A 23782-nucleotide genomic window follows, 5' to 3' on the forward strand; every position below is an offset into this window, starting at 1 on the left:
TAACCTTATTTGACTTATTTTTTCATTTTTTTGGTTGTTTTCTTCATCTTAAAAGTTTTTTCATATTCGTGTAAATTTTGTCTTAAAGTTTCACTCAAATCTCTGTCGTCGTATGCATCTAATTGGTACCATAATTGGAACCCGCTTAGCCTCATGCCTCTTTGTATTATAATTGCCATTTTTTGTTTAATTAGGTCGCTGTCCGACTTTTTACTATTCATCAAAATAGGCTTGAATTTATGTGGGAGATCTTTGATTTCAACAGTTATGGGGGAATATAATGGAACGGGACCATGCTCCAAAACCTCCAAGGGGAACATCATATCTCCACTGTTTCTATAATTGAAGTTTAGTTTTTGTTTCCCTGTATATTTTGATAGATCTGCATGATTATGTATTAATATCCACGACAATACATAGCTTTCTTCTTCTTCTTCTTCTTCTTCTTCTTCTTCTTCTTCTTTTTCTTTTTCCCCTCTTTCTTCCTTCTTTTTTTTTCTGTACTCAATAATGAGATCTTTGGGCAATAAAAACCTCATGGTGGAATGATCCAAAAACTCTATCAAAACGTCCGCATCATTTGTATATTTTTGTTGGAAAAGAGTCAATGTATCTTCTAGCTCAATCTTGGGCACCTCACGCCTTTTGTGTTTTTTAACATTAGTTTTCGTGTTTGTGGTGGCTTGAGTCTCATGAATTGATTGTTTTTCCTTTTTTATTTCTTTGGTGTGGTGTTCATCTTTTATTTCAAGGTGAACCGGTTTCTGTATGGTGAGTCCTTTAAATTTAAAGTCATCGTGCTCGCTAAACTCTTTATCCTTTTTAGCTGTCGTATAAACGTCGATATTGTTGGAATGTTTTGAAAGATCTACCAATTGTTTTTGTTTTTCATGCGCTTCGACTTCTTTCTCCATTGGCTCTTCTTGTTTTTCAGCACGTTTATCTTGTTCCTTTGTGTTATTTCCTGTTTCTTTTGCCATATCATCATCATCATCATCATTGTTTGTTTTTTTAGTATCATTAGTATCGCTGTTGTCTTTGGTTGCCCTTATCATAGCCGTTTTCTCGGGTTCTTTTTCTTGCTCTTTATTAAAAGTTTCTTTAACTGATTTTATTGGTACTAAAATTTGTTTTTCTTTACCTTCATCTTCCTTTTTATTTATATGTTTCTCCTCTTTGATTTTCTGGGGCTTCTCTCCCTCGTTACTACTACTTCCTATGTCTGTTTTATCATTAATATGACTTTCAGCTTCAGAGATATTTTTGTCCATCGGTTTGTTTTCAGCTAAAACATTGCTGGTCTCTCGTTTATTCTTCTTTTCCAAGTCCCCATCATCAACATCATCATTTTTCCCTTTCTGTTCTATTTCTTTTTTGTCATTTTCATCCCCCTCATAAAGTATCGGTTTCCAATTTGGAGGTGGTGGCAAGTTTTTCGCTATTTCAATGTGCCTTTTAAATTCAATAATCTGCTCTGGACTGGCATTTTTCTTGGCCACCAAAAACATTAGAGTATTCAATTTTTCATCTTTTTTAGCCATAAAATTTAAATTGGCAATCATTTTTTGTTCCTGGACAGATCTATAGCTTTTACTCCTTTTAACGTTCCTGTTATTACTATTGCTATCTCCAATATGAGAACCAGTACCTAAATCGGTATTTTTTTTAGTCTTATCACTACTATTAGCAGAAACAGCAGCGTAATTCTGTTTCAACTTTTTTTCTTTTGCCCTGGATTTAGCAGCATTTTCTTCAAGTTCACGCTTTCTAGCTAACTTTTCTTTTCTTTTTTGTCTTTGTTTTTCTTCTCTTAACCTCTGTTTTTCCAGTGCTCTCAACTGTTTTTCCTTTTCTTTTTCCTCCAGTTTTCTTTTTTTTTCCTCTTCTTTTCTTTGTTTTTTCAATTCGGCCATTTGACTCTTCAATTTCATCTCACGTTCTTTCTTCAACTGTTGTTCCCTTAGCTGCTCTTCTTTTTGTTTTTGACGCAAAATTTTTAACTGCTCCTTTTCTTTTTCTTTTCTTTTCTTTTCTTCTACTTTTTCTTTCTCTTTCTGAATCCTTTCCACTTCTTTCTGCTGTTTTAGTTTCTCCTTTAGTTCTTTGTTTTTTTGCATTTCTAGTTTTCTTTCTTGTAATTTTTTTTGTTTTTCTAATTTTTCTCTTAATCTCATTTCTTCTTTTTCTTTTCTTTTCATATCTTGGTCTTTTTTCCATTTATGTTCCAACACATCGTTTTTTATTATGTATAGTCTGATATTAAAGTGATGGGGTCCAGCAACTAATGTTGCATCACACAATTTGTGCATGCTCCCGTTAGAACTGCTAGAAGTTTCTCCTTCCTCATCGTCTTCTCCTTCTTCTTTTTCTTTTTCTTTTTCTTCTTCTTCTTCTTCTTCTTCTTCCTTTTGTATGGTTTTATTATTTTCCAGAAGTTCTTCTGATTCAGTTATATTGTAAGATGGCATATGGTAGGTGCTTCCATCTCTATTTCTGGACCAGTACAATTTGAACATTTCACCCAACATCCACGTTCTTCTTGATTGTTGTAAAGCATTGTACAAAACTCCAGAGTCCATAATACTCAAAGGATGCGTATAATATTGTGAAAAATCTTGTGGTGGCTTATCTATAGAACAAGGTAAACCCGCTACCAATTCGTAGGAACCTATGGTACGATGAGAATTGTTGTTTTGTATTTTCTCTTGAGCATACACTTCTTCATCGCTTAGGTTAATTGAATCATCATCGTCTCTGTTTTTATTTCTTCTTTTCCTTTTTTTTGATTTTCTAACCTTAGATGTAATGTCAGATTCCTGTTTTATTTCTTTTGTACTAAAGTCAGATGTGGTGGAAGCAGGCAAAGTTGTATTTGACAATCTAGATGAACGTCTAGTAGCTTTTCCTTGAATAAAAGACATGTATTTATTGTCTGTAGAGTAGTGAGAGATCCTTCGGTTATTTTAATTAGCGCATTGGAACTATATCTATAATAATAGAAATAATCATTATGTATGCATATATATATATATAGGAAACAGAGATAAAATGAAAAGGAACATTAATTGTTTTATTAAAGCTTTTCTATCTGATGCGGGAGAAGTCGACAATATTTTCTTTAGCTCCCGAAACACATTTGTCCGAGCATGTATGGGTCAGCCTTTTTTTTTCCCCCGATACTTAAAAAGAATTTTAGCCGCCAATAAGAAAAATATTTTGTTAAAATGAGGAAAAAAAAAAAAAAAAAAGGAAATGACACAAAAATTAAAATAATTGGAATTTACCAAGCAATGGTTGCTTGCTTTTTAAAGGTATACCCAGTGAATTTAACTATTCCCCTTTTGTAAAGTTTGTGTAATTGACCCATTAGTGTATTAAGAAGTATAAAAAAATACCAAAAAAAATAGCATGCAGCTTGAAAATAATCCACATTCAGACCTTTTGTCAACTCTCACAATTGATTTCGATTCACCCCTAACTTGTTTTAATAATATTAAGCTTATGAAACCGGAACATTTTCCCACTTTTGCAAAGTACGGTTTGCCAAGATGTGTCAGTGATTATGAAAACCATTTCAGTTTTCAAGATATTACCGAATCGCAATTTTTGGCAATTGATTCACCACGCAAATATATCTGCTATATCGGATTTAATGTTAAAAATCATTTAAATAATAATGCTGATCTTTTGGAAATGTTATTACTTGATTCAGATACCAGTAACACTCATGGAAGATCGGTAATTGGGGTCTACTATGTGACACAGACATCGCCTCGGTACAGACACATTTATTTTGTCAAAAAACTTATAATCAATTGGGTCCGTTTCGACTCAACATACGCGGATGAAGTCATGTCTAAAAAGTTATACAATCAGAATAGCCACTACTGTCACAATTTTACGTCTGTGTCTGAAATTTTGTGCCGTGAAAATAGCCACTCACACCTGTACAATGACAAATTCGCTGACTACTTAAATTGGTTGGAATTCCAACATATTAAGGAACAGTTATTCACACCAGCAAATGGTATCTATGATAATTGCTTTCTGGATACAAAAATAAATAAGATACCCTTGATAAAAAAATACTTGGCAAGAAAAAAAAAGAAAAAAAGAGCAAAAAGCGACAGACAGGGACTGGTGCCCTATGAAGTTATATGTTTGGACTGTCATAAAATTGAAAAGTTAATAAACAGCGCTTCCTTAGATGACTGTAAGATAAATGTGCCAAGTAAAAACGATGAAAATGAGCTTCCTGAGATGTCAAAAGAAGTTTTTCATGACAATAAAAGTTTTAGTGAAAAGTTACATAGCAAGATGGGTATCGGAAGAACCACCATGCCATTGATTCCTATAGCAAATAAAAATAGTGGCTCCAGGAAAGAGAGTAACAATAGCGATAGTAAATTAAAAAAACTTTTAACTATTGGATCATGGAAATCAAATAAAGAAAACACGTTTGATGAAGAAGTAAACTCAACGCGAGACAAAGAATCTTTAGTCGATAGATTTAAAAAAAAGGGCACTGCTTCACACGATTCATACTCAATATTAAAAGCAAAAAATGATGGTGGTATATTAGCAGAGTCATCGACATTAACAGTAAACGGCAATGAAGATTTTGCTCAATCACCAAAAAAACAGCCAGGTAACTGCTTTCATGGGGAGAAAAAGACTAATGACGATGACGCTCAATGGCCTGTAATACCAAATCCCAAAAAAAAACGTTTATTGTTCAACAAGAGAAGTGATCTAGATGTTTACATGGAATACGATAATATCAAACAAGGCGAGAATGGTGATTACAAGTTCGTGTTTGGTGATGATAGAACAAAAGACGATTTTCAATTGGATGTGTCCGGAATTTTAGGAGGTGCGTATAATAACACGGACTACTTGTGAGGTTATGGCTGAGAAACAGCGCCACTCCACCCACTGCTCCACCCACTGCTCCACCCTATAAATAATAAAGCAAAAAAAAAAGAGAAAAAAAATTACTACGCTCAAATTAAAAAAGGTATCAAAAAATTAATAATTAAAAGTGTGTTGCTTTATAATGTCTACAAAAAAAATTATATAATTAAACTATCGTGTAAATATTAAGTAAATAAATAAAAATTAAATTAAATTAAAAAAAAAAATTAAATCCCAAATTGAATAAAAATAAAAATATTAGTAATTAAAAATTAAAAATTAAGTGCTTGAATGAATGAAAAAAAAAAAAAATAAAAATATTAAAAATTAAAAATTAAGTTGAGTTTGCTAATAAAACAAATATATTATCCCCCAATTACAAATAATATACCTTGATTAAAAATTAAAAGTTGAAAAATAAAAATTAAAAATTAGGAAAAAATAACAAAAAATTGTGCTTGTGTGTGCTCTTTGCGTGTGTGCGAACAAAATTGTGCAAAAAAAAAAAAAAATAGCAAAATCAATTTTCAAATCCAAAAACATCCAGCCCATTCCAAAAAGCATCAAACTCAAAAGTGTGTGTGTGTGTAGAGTTCAAAACATTTCAAAACAAACCAAAACATCTTTGAAAAATAAAAAAAACATTCGCTGTGTGAAAAAAAATATCAAAATTTATCAAAACCAGTCTTCAAAATAAAGAGAATACAATCAAATTAAAAATAAACTAGATGAAAATTAAGCAGTAAAACATAAAAAGTAAAAAACTAAAAGTTCAAACCTCTTATTTTTGTTTTTCATGTTGAGTGGAAACTCTGTTCATAGCAGCCAAGAAATCTTCAATAGATCTGTGGCCCTTGTCATGCTTAGGCTTACCGTTCATCAATCTGTCAAAGGATTCGGATTGAGACATAATGTAGTAAGCACCACCCATAACACAGAAAATACCAAAAGACCAGATATAGATTCTGACAACAGTAACCATATCGGTCCAGTTTTGACTCCACCAGCCAAATAAGGTAAACATAGTAGCAATGATATCAACGGCCAAAACAGCACCAGATAATTGCCAAGATGGAATAGAGGACCAGAATGGACCAACAGCTCTGGTAATGAAAATCAACCAGTTTTCAGTCAAGGAAATTTCCAAAAACAAAACACCATCAATAGAACCGAAATTCTGGATAATACCACCCTTGGAGACAAACATGGTAGTCAAAGTAATCCAAGAACCGACAGCCAAAATAATACCCAAAATAATAGACATACCCCATAATCTTGGTAAGTTCCATTTAACTGGCTTTTGGGAGTATGGAGCGTTATCGTAGGCAATGGCCAAGGTAGCAACATCAGCGAAAATGGCAATGAAAACAATCAAATCAATATCCAAGGAGTGGTTCAAAATACAGATCCACATACCCAAAAAGATTTCCAAATGCAAAGACAAGGCAATACGGTAAACAACATAAGAGTACATTCTGTGGAAAATTTGTCTGGAGGTCTTCAAAGCGTCGATAATAGCAGATAAACCTGGAGCCAAAAAGACAATATCAGCAGCAGATCTAGCAGCATCAGAAGCACCTTCGACAGCAATACCAGTATCAGCCTTCTTCAAAGATGGAGCATCGTTAACACCATCACCAGTCATAGCAACCAAGTAACCTCTGTTTTGTAAAATTTCAACGACATTATATTTATGTTGTGGGAAAACTTCAGCAAAACCATCAGCATTTTCAACAAAATCACCCAATTCAGAACCGGTCATGTCACCACCACCGCCACCTAGACCTAATCTTTCAGCGTTGTAAATATTAGTACCCAAACCCAATTGACGACAAGTTTCCTTAGCAATACCAACAGCATCACCAGTTAACATCTTAACTCTCAAACCCAAACGTCTAGCTTCGGCAACAGTTTGAGCAGTATCGTCTCTAGGTGGATCCAAACATGGCATAACACCCATAATTTCCCAGTGGTTGTCACCTCTCTTTCTGGCAACACCCAAGGCACGGAAACCTCTGGAAGCCAATTCAGCAACCTTGTTTTCGTAGTTTTCACGGACATCTTCTGGCAATGGGTGGTCTTCTTCGACAGTCTTCAAGACAAACAATGGAGCACCTTTAACACAGATAATTCTTTCACCTTCTGGCGATTCAACAATAGCAGTAACCTTCTTGGAAACAGGGTCAAATGGGTAAAATTCCAAAACCTTGTACTTGGTCAAAGCAGCCTTGGCTCTTGGATAGTTGATCAAGGACTTCAAAAAGGCCCTATCAATAGCATCCAAACCCTTCTTCTTTCTGGAAGCAGCCAAACAAGCAGTCAACATCAAGTCATCTGGGTCAACACCTTCAACAGTGTATGGTTCGTACAAAGACAACTTGTTCTTGGTCAAGGTACCGGTCTTGTCAGAACACAAGATTTCAACACCAGCCAAAGATTCAATGGCAGACAACTTTTGAACAATAGCCTTCTTCTTAGCCAAGTAAGCAGCACCAACAGCCATAGTGGTGGTAACGACAGCTGGCAAACCAACTGGAACACCAATAATGGTAATACCCAAAGTGTAACGCAAAACCATAACAATCATGTTGGTTCTGTAGAATGAGGACACCCAAACAATCAACAAAGTGATGATAACCAAAACCAACAAAATAGTACCAATACCGTTCAAAACTTCAGTGAAATGACCTCGACCACCAGAGGCTTGGTTGACCAAAGCAGCAGCTCTACCAACAAAGGTGTTGTCACCAGTGGATGTAACAATCATGAAACCTTCACCACGCTTAACAGTAGAAGAGGAAAAGGTTGGGTCACCGTAGTGCTTATCAGTAGCCAAAGATTCACCAGTAATGGCAGATTGATCAATTTGCAAGAAACAACCTTCAGTAACCAAACGACCATCAGCTGGAATAACAGTACCATCTTCAACTCTCAAAATATCACCTGGAACAACTTCGTTGGCTGGAATTTCAACCAATTCACCGTTTCTGATAACAAATGCAGAGTTAGCCAAAGTCTTTTTCAATTCATCGACAATAGAACCAGCTTGGTATTCTTGGATGAAACCAACACCGGCATTCAACATTAACAAACCACAGATAACACCAAAATCGACCCAATCTTCCAAACCGGCAGCTAAAATAGCGGCAGCTTCCATAACAAATTGAATTGGACCGACAAAAAACATAATAAACTTGACAACCAAACTTTCGTTGTCTTCAGCCATTTGATTCAAACCGTACTTCTTTCTTCTCTTAGAAACTTCCTCGTCGTCTAAACCGTAGTTAGGATCTGTTTGCAATAATTCTTCTGGAACCTCTCTGGAAGCACCGGCAGCGTGTTCTTCTTCGTCGTCGTCATCATCGTCATCCAAACCGTGGTGTGATTGCAAATCTTCAATCAATTGATCGATATCATCATCGGATTCAGATGATACATCAGAAGAGGCAGCAGAAGTAACTTGGGAAGCTTCTTCTTCAGAGGAGGTATCTTCGATAGATTCACGTGGCTTTTCGTGAGCGTCTTCAACAGCCATCTTGTATGTGTATATTTATTTGTTTATTAATTCAAAAAAAAAACTCGTATTTCAATTAAAAAAAAAAAAAGTAAATTTCCTTTACAAAGTTGTTAAACCTTTTTTTTCTTAGTTGTTTGTGAAGGATTAAAAATTACTATTAAAAATGTTAAATAAACAAAATTAGTCGCTGAAAGCCTTGGTTTTATATTTTTTTATTATAATAATGAAGATGTATATGAATATATGAATTAGTAGTAAATACTTATATATAATATAAAGAGGAAGATGAATATAAAAAATATCTTACAAGAAGAGAAAAGCTTTGAGTTTATATAGGCTGGAAAAAGAACCAAAATAAAAAAAAAATTTTTTCTTCTTGAATTGAAATTAGTTAGAGCATATTCTTTTTGGTCCTTTTTTTTTTTTTTTTTTGTTGTTGTTGTCGTTGATAAAGAAAAAGATTCTTTTTTTTGGTATTTTTGCTTATTTGTTTGTTACGGTTGCTATTGTTTAGCCAATATTTTCTATTGAGTTTTTTTTTTTTTTTTTTTTTTTTTTCTATATTTTTATTTCGTTTGTTTGTTTGTTTGTTTTTTTTTTTATTTCTGGTTTAGTTTTAATTTTAATTTGCTTTACGTTAGACCAATAAACAGCTACTTTTCTCATTCCGCTTTGTCTGCGATGGTTTCTTTTTGTTGTTATTTTTTTTATTCCATTTTTTTTTTTTTTTTTTACTTCTAAATAAAATGTTCCCAATTATTGCGAAGAGCAAAATCAAATGAGGGAAATTTGTATTTTTTTTTTTTTGTTTATATTTTTGCTCTATACCTTCTTGTATTTGCTTAGATAAGCAGGCAGCAAGACAAAATGTAGATATAAGTGTTTGTTTTTGTTTTCTTTTGTTTAACACGGGAAATATTCCCAATTTAAACATTTTATGAAAAATTAAAAAAAAAAAGCGCAGCTCCCGTAATATTTTTGATCCCATAGAAACATATGCAGAAAATACCAATTTTATACGATAAATGAAGTATTAACCACTTTAAATTTGCAAAATTACGTTAATAAACAGAGATTGAGTGATACGAATAAGAGTAAATAATATAAACTCATCCGCAAATGGAAATATTTTTAAACGTTTTCTTTTGGTAATTTGACTTTTAGGTACTGGTAGTTATGACGAATTAGAAATATATTATACTGAAATCAAATAAATAAATAAATAAATAAATAAATAAATAAATACTAAATTAATTAATTAATTAATTAAATTTCCCGCACGCATATCATCCCATCGTTAATTTGAGCTAAAAAGTAATAAAAAGAAATTAAAAGAAATTAAAATAAACTCGTCTCTTCTCTTCTCTTCTCTTCTCTTCAGCACAAGCTGTGCTTTGTCCAAAATAGCTTCCCTTCCCGTTCTAATTCTTACTTTATACAAACAAATGAAATTACAAAATAAAAATTAAAAAAAAAAAGGGGCCAAGTGGCATATTATAACTTTTAAAAATAGTAAAATAAAATGTTTTTATTTTCATTTATTTACATTATAAACGGGAAGCAAGGGGTAAGAAAATACACGTCTCCTCTCCCTTAACAACACATTCATCTGTTGGTTTGTATTGAATCCAATATAACTATCAACATAGTATCTTTCTACAAATTGTCTAAGTAAATCATTTTCAATCACACATTATCTCTCTTTTTTTTTTCTCTTTTTTTTCTTTTTTTCCTTTTTTCCAAGTTTACAAGTACTAGCAATAGTAAGAAAACCGTACATAACAATGGTTATGCTGTTTTTACAAACTAAATATGCGAATAAATTCTTGTTTTTGTAGACTTTTCTCTCTATCCCGTCTGGTCATTGAACTTTCTAACCACTATACTAGCAAAACAAACAGGGAAATTTATCCATAACCATGATTTAGTGATTATTGCTTAAAAAGTGCGAATGTCTGTAACAGCAGCAGCAGTAATATTAGCAGGTCATGGCGTATACAGGCAGTCCTCTAGTTGTGTTTTTTGCATATTTGTTTCGTACGAAGTGATAATAGTTATGTTATCATTTTTATTCACAAATGTACGGATCTTTTTTTCGCTCTTAAAAATGATGTATGCCATATATTTTGTATGCGGAAAAGCTCAACATGTATATTTTTCTGTTGCTTTTGTTTATACAAGTTTCATATGCTTAAATCATTCTTTTTGAGGGATTTTATTTTGCTTTTTTTGCTTTTTTTTTTTTAAATTAACAATTATTCGGTGTATCATATTATTCGTATAAAGTGATCAATATTTAGATTCAATAGAAACACATATCTGCGATATATACATGAGGGCGTGATCCATCTTTTAAGAATTAATTATATCAAGACTGGTGGGCAAAAAAAAAAAAAAAAAAAAAACAACAACGAAAATATTTTGTCTTGTGAAAGTTAACTACTTGCTTCTGCACGCACTGAGTCTCGTAACAGCGTGCTGGTAAGTTAAAAAAGTATTAACGAGATCGGATATTGCTTTATATGCTAAAAAGGGAAAAAATATGTTTGCTGTGTTGTTAGTTTCCTTTCTATGTTTACTATATGTACGGCTATAGCATGTTGATTTTAAAGAGCGTAGCAAAAAAAAAAAAAAAAAACTTGATTCTTCATTGCTCAGATTATTAGGTTGATTGACTATATTTTTCGTTCATTTGTTTTGTTTTATTTCGTCTTGTTATGTTAGGGATAAGTTAAGAAAAGCAGAAAAAATCATTTCCCGTTTATATGTAAAGCTGGGATTGCTTAGTGTGCGTATAAGCTCCATTCAGTTATTTCTCCTTTTTTCTTTTTATATACAAGATGTACCAGCTTTGAAGAAATAGGGGGAGAAAGGAAATCGTTCCCTAACTAATTACGGGTAAATAAAAATAAATCACAAAAAAGCAAGCATCAAAATATAAAATATTTCATAACTAATTACCAAGAACTTTTTTTTTTTTTTAATTTTTTAATAAAGCAATGGCAGCTCTTTTTATCGTACAAAAGGATACCTTTAGACTTGTACCAGTAAGTAGTTTAAATTTTTCTTTTCGTTAACTTTTTATTTGTTTTTAGATATCTAAATTCACGTTTTAGATCTTTTGAAATTTACTAAAGGAATAGTAATATCAAATCCCTTTAAGTAAACACAGTGGGAATAAAGAGAAATACCTCTTTTTTTTTTTTTTTTTTTTTTTTTTTTATTGGTAAAGAGGATTTACTTTTGAATCTCAGCCTTCGATTTAATCTGCCCATGGGTCCTTTTGTTTCTTTAATTTGTAGAATATGCAGCAACAAGATTATCAAATTTTCAGTTTTTTTCTACTTTCTTCTGTATAGTTTTTACTGTGATTCCCCAATTCGTATAAATTTATCTAATTCTTTTATATCTTGCGACAGTCATTTTCCGTAACGTAACGCGTCATAGAAGTTCCCATAGTCTTTAATTTAATAAAATATAACTTACAATGCGACGCATATTTATTACTAATTTGTGATGTTACAAAAAAAAATATATATATATATATATGGATATAAAGTGCACACCGCTAATATAATTTTGTTTATTCGCGGTGTGTATCTAATGATATGGCAAGTTATTTAGTTACTCTCTGATATGTCGCCAGGTAAAGGCTGCACATTCTAATTGGCGATAAAGCACCCGAGTATGCAATGCAAAAAGACAAATTATTTTTCATTATAAGGTTATCTATAAATAATATTTCTTTTCGATTTTACATTCGTTCACAGTGTGCCTCCTTCTACTCTAGCTATGCAATATAAAAATCAAATCAATTCTGTTTCGAGGTATCAGATCCCAACTCCCCATCGGAGAACAAAAAGCTCTACCTATATGACGGATATATAGGACCACACTATGTAAGCCACGTCCTTCTCATTGCTATTGGATCTAAGCTTTGGTCAGTAATTAAAAAAATAATTTCTTTGAACAGATAACCTGAAACCAATAAAGATTAACCTTGGACTATCTATTGGACAAAGTTACTCGATAATTCATTAATTAAATACGCTATTGATCTTTCTCTTTCCTTTCCTTTCCTCTTTCACCCCACTTCCCCCTCTTAAAAACTAGTAGTTTATATTTTATTTTTCAATTTATGCTTACTCTTATTGGCGCGCATGTTATGGAACTTCTAACTTCGGTATAAAAAGTTATGAAAAAAAAAAAAAAAAAAAAAAGTTGATAAACTTGCTTAGTAATACCTATCAATTATTTTCACACACACAAATATATATATATATATATAAAGTGAAATAATGTAATAAAATCGGAAAAAAAAAAATAGAACAAAATAAAACAAAAAAAACAAAAAAAAAAAAAAAAAAAAAACAGGAAAACAAAAAAAATATGTCCGCACCATCAAGCACCACAGTCAATTATCCAGAAGAGTTCAAAGGGTTTGCCATTACAGACCCAAAAGATTGGGCTAATCCTAAACTAACTTCATACCAGCCAAAAAAATTAGATGATTACGATATTGATATAGAAATCGAATGCTGTGGTATTTGTGCCAGTGAATTGTTTAGTTTGAAAAATGAATGGGCTGATGGTCCATTAACATGTTTGTCTTCTACTTATGGACCAAAATCACAGGTTGTTGGCCATGAAATTGTAGGTAAAGTTGTTAAGGTGGGCGCTAGAGCTGATTTATATAAAATCGGTGATAGAGTTGGTCTAGGTGCTCAGGCCTTTAGTTGTTTGGACTGTCCTCGTTGTAAAAGTGATAATGAACAATATTGTCCTAAAGCCGTGGGTACTTATTGTAAAAAATATGCTGACGGCTATGTTTCCCAAGGTGGGTATGCTTCTCATGTTAGAGCTCACCAGCACTTTTGCTTTCCAATTCCAGATGGCCTACCAAGTGAATATGTTTCCCCACTACTATGCGGTGGGCTAACTGTTTACTCCCCAATTAAAAGAAACATTGAACATTTAGAAGAACCTACAGTTGCTATTATTGGTATTGGTGGGTTGGGCCACATGGCCATCATGATCGCCAAAGCTTTAGGTGCCAAAGTTGTTGCCTTTTCTAGAAGTTACAGTAAAAAGGAAGATGCCATTAAAATGGGTGCTGATGAATTTGTTGCCACAGGTGATAATTCTATTGATTGGAGTGCCAAGTATTTTGATGCATTTGATTTAATCTTAAACTGTGCATCTTCTACCACTGGTTTGGAATTGAACAAATTATTGCCTTGTTTGAAAGTTAATAAAAATTTTATTTCTGTTGGATTGCCACATAAAGGAGAGGTTTTAGACTTGAAACCTATTTCTTTTTTCACTAATGGTTGTTGTTTAGGTTCTTCTAAATTGGGTAATAGAAGGGAAGCAATTGAATTATTGGAATTGGCCAAGGAGAAGGGGTTTAGACCATGGGTTGAAAGAATCCCTATTTCCGAGCAGGGTATTCACGAAGGACTAACCAGATTGGATAAAGGTGATGTTAGATATAGATTCACTTTGGTTGATTTCCACAAGTTTTTTGGCACAGGAAAATAGTTTTATGCTGATTTTAAGTGTTAAAGAAAAAAAGGAAAAATGAGAAGAACACACAACGGACAAATATAATGTAATGTTAAAGAGAAAAAAAACAAACTTTAACATCAATTAAAACTTCAAAATCCATAGCTAATATTTTCTCTGATTTATTCATTTATATATATATATATAATATGTGTTGTTATTATTATTATTATTATTATTTTTTTTTTCTTTTTCCCTTTTAATTAAACTTGATTTATATACCGTTGATAACCTTCAAGGTATGTTTTTGAAAATAAAAGAAAAAAAATTTTAAGTTTGTCGATTTGCATTTTGTCCGACATATCCCAAATCTTAATTTGTTCGGTATTAAGAATTAAAAAAAATCGAACAACTAAATTAATTAAAAAAAAAAAAAAAAAAAAAAAAAAAAAAAAAAAGCTGGAATACTCCTTATGTATGACACACAAGCAAAGCCATATATCAAAAACAACACTAATACTTGATACCTAATGTCGAAGAACAATGATACTTCTCAAAGTATTCCAATTTATATAGCTGATAATTTGCCATCATTACCCGTCACTAATGATGATAACGTTACCCACAGTGATATCCCATTGCTTTTTGATATACAAGCTATTAAGAAGCTAAGATATGAAATGGACATTTTGGGTGTTTTAATAGGTACACTACCATCGGCATCACAACAGAATTTATTCCTTAGCATACCTTTAAGATTGATGGTAGAAGAAGCCATATGGCTAGTTAACTCTGGGAAATGTTACTTTAAGAAATTAAATTATATTACCAATACTGGTGCAAACTGTGATGATGAATTACCTAAGAAATACATGCATTCCATCAAAAATTTGCAAGAAATCGAGCTGAAAAAATATATGAAAAGGCAATTTGAATACAAATATAAATTGAAACTGGAGAAGGAAGCCCAATTTTGTAACACCAAGGTGAAAAGTGATGCGATGATTACCCGCACAGATTTTGAAAAGCATTACAAGAAGATGGAGCCTAGCTTATTTATTCCAATATCGAATACTTCATCATTAATAGCACATGATGAACATAGCTACAGGAAGTACCAAGCTGATAAAGAATTCAGTGACAGGATGGTACGTTATTTATATAAAAGGTATAAATATGATTATGTTGTGTATAAACACTTACGCGAATATAAACGTGAGCAGAGATGTGTAGAAGATATGGAAGAGGGCAAGGATAGTGACAGTGAAAGATTTTATATATCACCTGGTTCCAAATTTGGTGGTAGATTTATAGTTTATCCTGGAGATCCGTTGAGATACCATTCTCATATGATTATTCAAAGTCCAAAACTAATAACAACTGATAACAATAGTTCAGACACTACTGATGGAATTGACTTATTAGAGTTGGTTTGTTCTGGCCGATTAGGTACCGGTGTAAAGAAAACGTGTGTTTATCCATTTATAAATGTTACCAAAGTTGCTAAAGATATAACAACAGACCAATCTAGCATTGATAATTGTAGTTTTTATTCAATTGAGTGGTCTGGATTTGGTTAGCAATTATGTTTAATGAAAAATATGTAAGAATTTTTTATTTTTTTTCTTTTATTTTTAATATTTTTTCCTAGGATAACGCAAAAAAAAAAAAAAAAAAAAAAAAAACCCTCCACTCCTTCCTTTTACTCGATACATTACTCAGCTCAATGATTTAATCATTTTGCCTCTTGCAATTAAATTACTTGATGTAAATACAAATACCACAGCCTTGATTTATGTATTAATAATTATTTAGTGCATTTAATGGCAATATTAATGACAATAAGCCTTGTAAATTTAGGCGCATTTTGAGAATTGAATTAGGATTTGTCAATTAATCAATTTATTTCTGTCACGCGCCAGAAAAAAAAAAAAGCTTATTTACGTAGATGAGAATATAACCATTTTACTCCGAGGATTCTCCCGCGCTTTTGTCACTGTGCATTTTATTGCTATAAACCTTAAATTCAATTTATTTAACGAGCACGCGCTATGCAAAACTTACCAAGCCACAGCGATCGGAAAATATGTGAAAAAAAACAAAACAAAAACGTGGCTTAGCTCTTTTTTCTTTCTTTCCTTCAAATGCAACAAAAAAGATCCAAGAAGGGGAAGTTGGCAAAGGGTAAAAGATAACTCACTGGATGCTACTGATGTCAAAGGAAGTAGCTGGGAAATAATAGTAAAAAGCTACTTTTATCTTTTTATCTCTAAAAGATATAAGAAAAGGAAAGGAAAGAAAAAAATATAATATAGTTTTAACCGTGACATCAAACCTCCTATATCATTCGCCTCTATTCATTTCTCCCCACACATATTTATCTTTCCACTAATCATAATAAAAAAAAGAATAGAAGTAAAAAGGACCCCTTTGAATACAACAGGGAAAAAAAAAAAATTTTTTTTTTAAAAGTGTTAAATGTATTAAAATAAAAGATTTGATATTTTTTTTTTTGAAACTTCCAATTAACAAATTAAATTGTACATAAAGCTTATAACCGGTAGTCAATTGGCCCTTTTTTTTTTCCTTCTTTTCTTTTTCTATTTTTTTTTTTTTTTTTTTTACTGTTTTTATTTAATGTTATTCTTGTTATGATATTATGATATTATTCTATTACTTTTTTTTTTTTTTTTCTTTTTCTTTGCTTAATCAATTAATTAACCGAAAAAAGAAAAAGAAAAAAAAAAAAAAAAAAAAAAGTATAAATATAAAGAATAAATATTATTTTATTTACATAGCCTCATAATTACCTTTTTTTCAAATTCAAAATATTATCATTGAGCATAATATATTCTAAAATATCTCAAATTATTCTGGGTAATAAACTATTATAATTTTATTACGTGAAAAAACATAATTTTTTTTTTTTTTTCCTTCTTTTTTTGGATTATAAGCAAGTATATCGTTGACACATTAAAGCAGGAATACATTAAACAGAAGAAAATACACTAATGGTCGGAAAATCTTCTTCGTTTCCCAGTACTATCGATGGAACTAAAAAAAAATCACCCAAAACAAAGAACGGGGAAATAAAAAAAAAAGGAAACGAAATACCAAGTATTGAATTGACAACTACCTTGGATACTAGCCGTTTATCATATGACCATACTATTAATGATACAAAACAAAAAAACAGCGGTGTACTGGTACATGAACAAACAGGAACAAAGACAGAACAGTATCACGATGAATTTCCCCTTTCCACAAACCAATTGTCAGAATTACATGACCCTAAATCATTAAGAAGTTATTGTAAGTTATTTAAAAACAAAGAGGATAATTTATACAAGTATTTGAAAACGGACAAAAAAAGAGGCATTGATTTTGATAACGTTTCCCTAGGATCCTCATCAGATGAAGTGGAGGAAACACCGGACGAACAGGAATTTCTTAAAAAAGTAGAAAAAACACCACGGTTCCAAAAATACGGGATCAACACATTACCCGAAAGACCAACAAAATCTTTTTTCAGTTTGGTTTGGGAAGCGCTGCAGGATAAAACAATGATCGTTTTGTCCATAGCAGCTGTTGTTTCATTTGCCTTGGGGCTATACGAAACGTTTGGGCAACCCCCTGAATTTGATGATGAGGGGAATCCTATTCCTAAAGTTGATTGGGTCGAAGGTGTCGCCATTATGATTGCTGTGGTTGTTGTTGTTTTGGTTGGTGCTGCTAACGACTATCAAAAGGAATCGCAATTTGCTAAATTGAACAGGAAAAAAGAGGATAGGTCGGTAACGGTTATTAGAAATGGGGACGAACATTTAGTTTCTATCCATGAATTAATGGTAGGTGACTTGATAACTTTACAAACCGGAGATGTTGTACCTGCTGATTCCGTTTTGGTTGATGGGTCTTGTGACTGTGATGAGAGCGCCTTGACTGGTGAATCTGATTCGATGAAAAAAATACCACTGGGTGAAAGTTTAGCAAAGTTACAGAATGAAAACGATAGTGACGCGGATATTACCACAAAGAAAAAATTTCCAGATCCAATGTTAATTTCTGGGTCTAAATTGTTATCCGGTTTATGTAAAGCTGTTGTTACTGCAGTTGGTACCAACTCTGTTCATGGGAGAACTATGCTTTCGTTACAGGTTGAAGACGAAGTTACTCCTTTACAAGCAAGACTAAGTGAATTGGCCGATAACATTTCTATATATGGGTCTGTTGCCGCTTTGATTTTGTTTTTAATTTTATTTATCAGGTTTTTGGTATATCTAGCTCCCGGTCGCGAATTTAATGATTTGACACCTGCTCAAAGGGCTAGCAAATTTATGGACATTTTTATTACTGCAATCACTGTTATAGTTGTTGCTGTTCCGGAGGGCTTGCCCTTGGCGGTCACTTTAGCCTTGGCATTTGCCACAACAAGGATGACAAAAGATGGGAATTTGGTTAGAGTTTTAAGAAGTTGCGAAACTATGGGATCGGCTACTGCTGTTTGTTCAGACAAAACAGGTACACTAACCAAAAATAGGATGACTGTTGTTAAGGGCTTCATCAACGGTACTGTTTTTGACGATAGTGACTATGCAGAGAACAGAGATCAACTCGATTCTAAAGTTGTTTTCCAAAAACTTCCTTCGGATCTTGTCAGTGATTTGCTGATCAATATTTCTTTAAACTCTACAGCTTTTGAAAATAAAGATTTCTTGCACAAGAGCTCCAATAAGTTGAATGATAACCCCTTCAAAAGAAAAAAGAAGTTTTCCTTATTTAATAAAAACAACAGTGATGATGAATTGTTTAAAAACATGGGCGAAGCTAACCAAGACCCCTTTATTGGATCCAAAACGGAAACCGCTCTACTCTCATTGGCGACTAAATCTTTAGACATGAGCAATTTACAAAAGTGCCGTGATGACCCTAAATCACAAGGCTTAGATGTTGCAAGAATTGTTCAAGTGATCCCCTTTGAAAGTTCGAGAAAATGGAGCGGGATTGTTGTCCAGAAAGCTGATGGTAAGTTTAGATTTTTTGCCAAGGGTGCCTCTGAGATTTTGCTTTCGCGATGTGACTTGACAAGAGTTGCCAACGACAAGTTGGTGCCTATTGATCAAGACGAGTATACTTTAATTATTTCTAGAATCAAGGATTTGGCGGGTGAAGCTTTGCGTACTATTGCTTTGGTGCATAGAGATTATGACGATTTAAAGTCTTGGCCACCAAGAGACTGTCAGGACCAATTCGAAAACGACAAGGCGGATCCTGACATGTTGTTGGGTGCAGAGTTGAAGGACAGGGCTGCTGGTTCTACTAGCAATAATAGTACTGTTTTGGATACCATTGTTGGGTTGCAAGATCCATTGCGTGATGGTGTTAAAGAATCAGTCGAACAGTGCCAAAGTGCTGGTGTGACTGTGCGCATGGTTACCGGTGACAATTTAATAACCGCAAAGGCCATTGCAAAAAATTGTGGCATTTTACATCCAGATGAATATGAAAACCCAACATGCGCTATGGAAGGACCTGCTTTTAGGAAGTTGACGGAAAGGGAAAGAATGGAAATTTTACCCAAGTTAAGAGTTTTGGCAAGGTCATCTCCCAACGATAAAAGAGTTCTAGTCGGTACTTTAAAAAAGATGGGGGATGTGGTTGCTGTTACTGGTGATGGTACCAACGATGCTCCTGCTTTGAAGTTGGCCGATGTTGGGTTTTCTATGGGTATATCTGGTACTGAGGTTGCCAGGGAGGCTTCCGATATCATCTTAATGACCGACGATTTTTCTGCTATTGTGAATGCTATCAAATGGGGAAGGTGTGTTGGGTCTTCTATTAAAAAATTTATTCAGTTCCAATTGACTGTTAATATCACTGCAGTTGTGTTAACATTTGTTTCTGCCGTTGCATCTAAAGAAGAGAAATCGGTTTTAACAGCGGTCCAGTTGTTATGGGTGAATTTAATTATGGATACGTTGGCTGCCTTGGCTCTTGCTACCGATAAGCCTGATAAGTATATTTTGGATAGAAAGCCAAAGGGAAGAAACGCTCCCTTGATCGCCGTATGTATGTGGAAAATGATTCTAGGACAAGCCACTTTGCAATTAGCAGTCACTTTTACTTTGCATTTTGCAGGCGAACAGATCTTTTTCGGCAAAGGTGCCAAAGTGACGGATCACCAAAAGGAGCAAATAAGTGCGCTAACTTTTAACACCTTTGTGTGGCTACAATTTTTCAAGTTAATTGTCACCAGAAAATTGGACGAAGGAGATGGTATTAAAAAAGTTAAAGACAGAATTACCAAGGAAAATTTAGATTTTTTTGAAAATTTGTTTAGAAATTATTATTTTATTGTGATTATATCCATTATTGGGGGCTTCCAAGTCTTGATTATGTTTGTTGGCGGTGCTGCGTTTTCTATTGCAAAACAAACGGGTGCTATGTGGGCGACTGCTATTATCTGTGGTATGCTTTCTTTACCCGTAGGTGTCATCATTAGGATTATACCAGATGAATGGGCTGTTAAAGCTTATCCATCAAGAATTATGGACCCATTATTCTATATTATTGGATTCGAGTTTATGAGAAAGGGCAATAAGACCAAGATACGGACCGACGATCATAGAGCTGTTGAAGAAGAACATTCACTATTGAAGAATGAAAGCACTGACAATATTATAAGAACTCAGGTGTTTGAGCGAGCCAAGGATGATTTCAGAAGAAATAATTTAAAGAATGAAAATACCTTGAATCCGGTAAAGATGTATCAGAAGTGGAGGAGAAAATCTGATGCATCAGTGAATTCTCATAGCGAAGCAAGTGAAGACCTGTCCTCAATTATCGCACCCCTAACCATGGTACCGACATTGGTTGGTGGTGCTGTGGGCGGATTTTCTGCTATAGGTCAAGAAACATCACATACATAGAATTTTTTTTTTTTTTTTTTCATCTTTTTATAGTTATTATTAATTATTGCTAAGGCTCCCTTTTTTTTTTATTACTAAATAGATACAGCAGATTCATATCCTGGCTTTTAAAATTTATTCATCATATGCATTATTATTTGAAACCCTGTTCTAATTTTCGTTTAATACACTTTTGCTATTATTTAACTCATTTTTTAAAGTTTTTGCAAAATCACTATAGATAGGGTAAAACTTATCAACATTTTTGAAAACTGTCTTTAAATCAATTAAAAATTTAATTTCTTCTATGAATTCTTTGTTTTCATCAACAGCAACACTTCCACTCACAGTAGTCTTATCTCTTAAAGAGGTAACTAAATTATCTTGTAGCTCTAATAAACTGCTCTTAAATTCACTTATACTTACACTTTGTTTGTTTTCTGCTTGTATAATATCATTTAATTTTTGGAAACATTTGTGAACTGTGGTAACTCTTTTTTTAATTGTATTCAATTTTATTATCTTCAATCTTATTTGCTCGTGGATAGCATCATCGTTTGAATTATTTGTTCCATACGCCTTATTTAGTATAGCTATTTGATTGCCCATTTTATTAAGGTCATTTTCTAATGAACTGAGCGAATTGGATAAAGTATCAATATAGAACTCCAATTTAGTCTTCTTCGAACCCGATACATATATTTCTTCAATAGGTTCTTCTAACTGTTTAACGCAAGTTCCCAATTCAGAAGTCAAGGTCTCTGCATAATAATCAAACTTGGAAAGCAAATTATTTGCCAAAGGTTGTAATTCTTTTAATTTTTCTACAGAAGGTGTATTTTTGGTGCTGTTTTGTGATTGAGCTGGTGAAAGCAAGATATCTAGATATACATGGGGAACGAAATCTGGATCAAAAAACATTTGCAGTAATGCATCTTCATTATTTTTGTTGTTCCCTTGCATAGAGTTATTCATTTTGTTGCTCTCCTTGTTTATTTTTTTTTCTTCCTTTTAATGCAATATTTAATTTTTATGAGTTTCTGTTGGCTTGAATATGTTGGATGGAATGCATTAGGAAGAAAAACTAAAAAAAAAAAAAAAAAAAAAAAAAAAAAAAAAAAATAAAATAAAATAAAAATAAAAAATAAATTTTTTTTTTTTTTCGCTTTCATTTTCTTTTTTCGTTTTGGAGATAAATGAAAACATATCAATTCCCTTGAAAAAGATACATCCAGATATCTACTAATACATACATATATATATATATATAATCGTTATATTCAAATACTATAGACAGAACATAAACCTTGAGAACCAGCCACGTATAAATCCCCGGATATTTGATTTATCTCAAAACTTTTAATAGTTTTATCCTCACAAACTAGATACTCAACGTGATAATCACCATCTTTTCCAGTTATATCAAATACAATGTTAGCATCAATCCCAGAAGATACAAAAACTGTTTTTGAATTATAAGTGACCAATTTATTAATAGGTGTACCCTTTTGGAACGAAAATACTTTGACAGGTCTTTCCAAGCTGTTCAAATTCCAAAGGGCTATGGTGCCATTTTCATAACCACTAACTATGAAGTTTTGCGAAAAATTTGTAATTGCCGTACATGGTGATGTAAATAAAGATGGTATTTGGAAGATTTGTCTTTTTGTATAGAGATCATGACAAGTTATAACACCAGAACAGTGGCCCGCTACTACCTTTTTGCCCTCAGTACCAAATTCTAATTCATTTGCTGTTTGTGTAGTCTCTTCATTTTGTCCAGATAAAAGTGCCATGCATTGTATACCATCGTATTTATTTTCTTTTCTACTAAAAGTATGTAAGCATTTCCCACTACCACATTCCCATAACTTAATGGTTCCATCTTTTGAACAGCTAATAAAATTACGGCCCCGTTCAATTAAACTTAACTCTGTAATAGTTTGTCTATGGCCAGTAAACGTTCTTGGGTTACCACCATCATCCAAAGACCAAATTTTTATTTTCATATCCATGGAGCCGGAAAGTAAAACCTTATTGCTGGGGAAAACTTTTAAACAGGTTATTTCTTCTTCGTGTGCACCATCAAACGTTTTAATTTTTTCAGAAATTCCATTGTTCAAAACTGAAATATTACCCAATGAGTCACCTAATACAACAAATGAATTTCTTTCGTGTGAAATAGCCAGTGAGGTGTAATCTTTTTCCAATCCTTGAGTATCTTTGTTAGATTTTTTAGAAGTTATAAATTGAACTCGCCACTCGTCATTATTCACAGATGGGTTGTTAGCAAGAGCGAAAGAGTAATGGTTCTCTGAAAGTTTTTGGAAGTTTTTTGAAAAGGTCAATTCATCGGCTTTATTTTTAAAAATTTGAATATTTTGTTCATCTTGTAGAGTATATGGATCTGATTGTACGTTGATATAAAAGTGCTCTTTGCTCAACTTACCTGCTGCTACATCTTCTATACAATCTTTAAAATCAGGTTGAATTTGTAGGTATAACAAGTTTGTTTCATGCATGATTATTCCTTAATTTTAAGTAACAATATAAGGATACTTACTAGGATTTTTCATCTCGTAGAAAAGTTTAAGATTTAAGGACTTTAATGCTATTCCATTGCAGATTTTAGAATTTTATGAATGTTATCTTTCAACAAGTTTTTGCACATACGTAAAAAGAAAGAGGAAAAAAAAAGGAAAAGGTAAAAGTCCGTAAAATCGGTCTCGGACAAAATAGATATTGTCAATCATAATTAATAATAACCTGCTACAAAGTGATATGTTTTTGAACAGGTGTCTGTTATGCAAGTGTTTCTAAGCCTATTTCCGTTTTAGGACATAAATTATACATTTGGATTATTGAAAGTTTTTTCCTTTTATTTTCTCCCCCCTCAAGCAAAAAAAAAACGCGTAAAAACGCGTTAAAATAACTTGCT

General features: G+C 32.7%; 8 protein-coding genes across 8 annotated transcripts; 4 read left to right on the forward strand and 4 right to left on the reverse strand.

The window, feature by feature from the left end:
* Positions 1-14: 14 nt before the first annotated feature.
* On the reverse strand, positions 15-2921 carry SWC3 (Swc3p; the record flags this gene model as incomplete). The annotated part of the gene is made up of 1 exon (XM_046080389.1): positions 15-2921. One exon carries the CDS (start codon positions 2919-2921, stop codon positions 15-17), a length of 2907 nt encoding a protein of 968 aa, XP_045935658.1.
* A 487-nt stretch (positions 2922-3408) lies between these two features.
* On the forward strand, positions 3409-4902 carry SCDLUD_001499 (uncharacterized protein; the record flags this gene model as incomplete). The annotated part of the gene is made up of 1 exon (XM_046076846.1): positions 3409-4902. The coding sequence occupies one exon, from the start codon at positions 3409-3411 to the stop codon at positions 4900-4902; it is 1494 nt and encodes a 497-aa protein (XP_045935659.1).
* Positions 4903-5695: 793 nt separating this feature from the next.
* PMA1 (H(+)-exporting P2-type ATPase PMA1) lies at positions 5696-8449 on the reverse strand (the record flags this gene model as incomplete). Its single annotated transcript, XM_046080390.1, has 1 exon — positions 5696-8449. The coding sequence occupies one exon, from the start codon at positions 8447-8449 to the stop codon at positions 5696-5698; it is 2754 nt and encodes a 917-aa protein (XP_045935660.1).
* A 4371-nt stretch (positions 8450-12820) lies between these two features.
* On the forward strand, positions 12821-13972 carry SCDLUD_001501 (NAD(P)-dependent alcohol dehydrogenase; the record flags this gene model as incomplete). The annotated part of the gene is made up of 1 exon (XM_046080391.1): positions 12821-13972. One exon carries the CDS (start codon positions 12821-12823, stop codon positions 13970-13972), a length of 1152 nt encoding a protein of 383 aa, XP_045935661.1.
* Positions 13973-14466: 494 nt separating this feature from the next.
* Positions 14467-15516, forward strand: SEN34 (tRNA splicing endonuclease subunit SEN34; the record flags this gene model as incomplete). The annotated part of the gene is made up of 1 exon (XM_046080392.1): positions 14467-15516. The coding sequence occupies one exon, from the start codon at positions 14467-14469 to the stop codon at positions 15514-15516; it is 1050 nt and encodes a 349-aa protein (XP_045935662.1).
* Positions 15517-16947: 1431 nt separating this feature from the next.
* On the forward strand, positions 16948-20865 carry PMC1 (calcium-transporting ATPase PMC1; the record flags this gene model as incomplete). The annotated part of the gene is made up of 1 exon (XM_046080393.1): positions 16948-20865. One exon carries the CDS (start codon positions 16948-16950, stop codon positions 20863-20865), a length of 3918 nt encoding a protein of 1305 aa, XP_045935663.1.
* Positions 20866-21015: 150 nt separating this feature from the next.
* Positions 21016-21819, reverse strand: COG7 (Golgi transport complex subunit COG7; the record flags this gene model as incomplete). The annotated part of the gene is made up of 1 exon (XM_046080394.1): positions 21016-21819. The coding sequence occupies one exon, from the start codon at positions 21817-21819 to the stop codon at positions 21016-21018; it is 804 nt and encodes a 267-aa protein (XP_045935664.1).
* Positions 21820-22124: 305 nt separating this feature from the next.
* RPN14 (Rpn14p) lies at positions 22125-23366 on the reverse strand (the record flags this gene model as incomplete). The annotated part of the gene is made up of 1 exon (XM_046080395.1): positions 22125-23366. One exon carries the CDS (start codon positions 23364-23366, stop codon positions 22125-22127), a length of 1242 nt encoding a protein of 413 aa, XP_045935665.1.
* Between the last annotated feature and the right edge of the window lie 416 nt (positions 23367-23782).

This window comes from Saccharomycodes ludwigii, chromosome II (assembly GCF_020623625.1).
Source record: "Saccharomycodes ludwigii strain NBRC 1722 chromosome II, whole genome shotgun sequence".
Taxonomy (NCBI): domain Eukaryota; kingdom Fungi; phylum Ascomycota; class Saccharomycetes; order Saccharomycodales; family Saccharomycodaceae; genus Saccharomycodes; species Saccharomycodes ludwigii.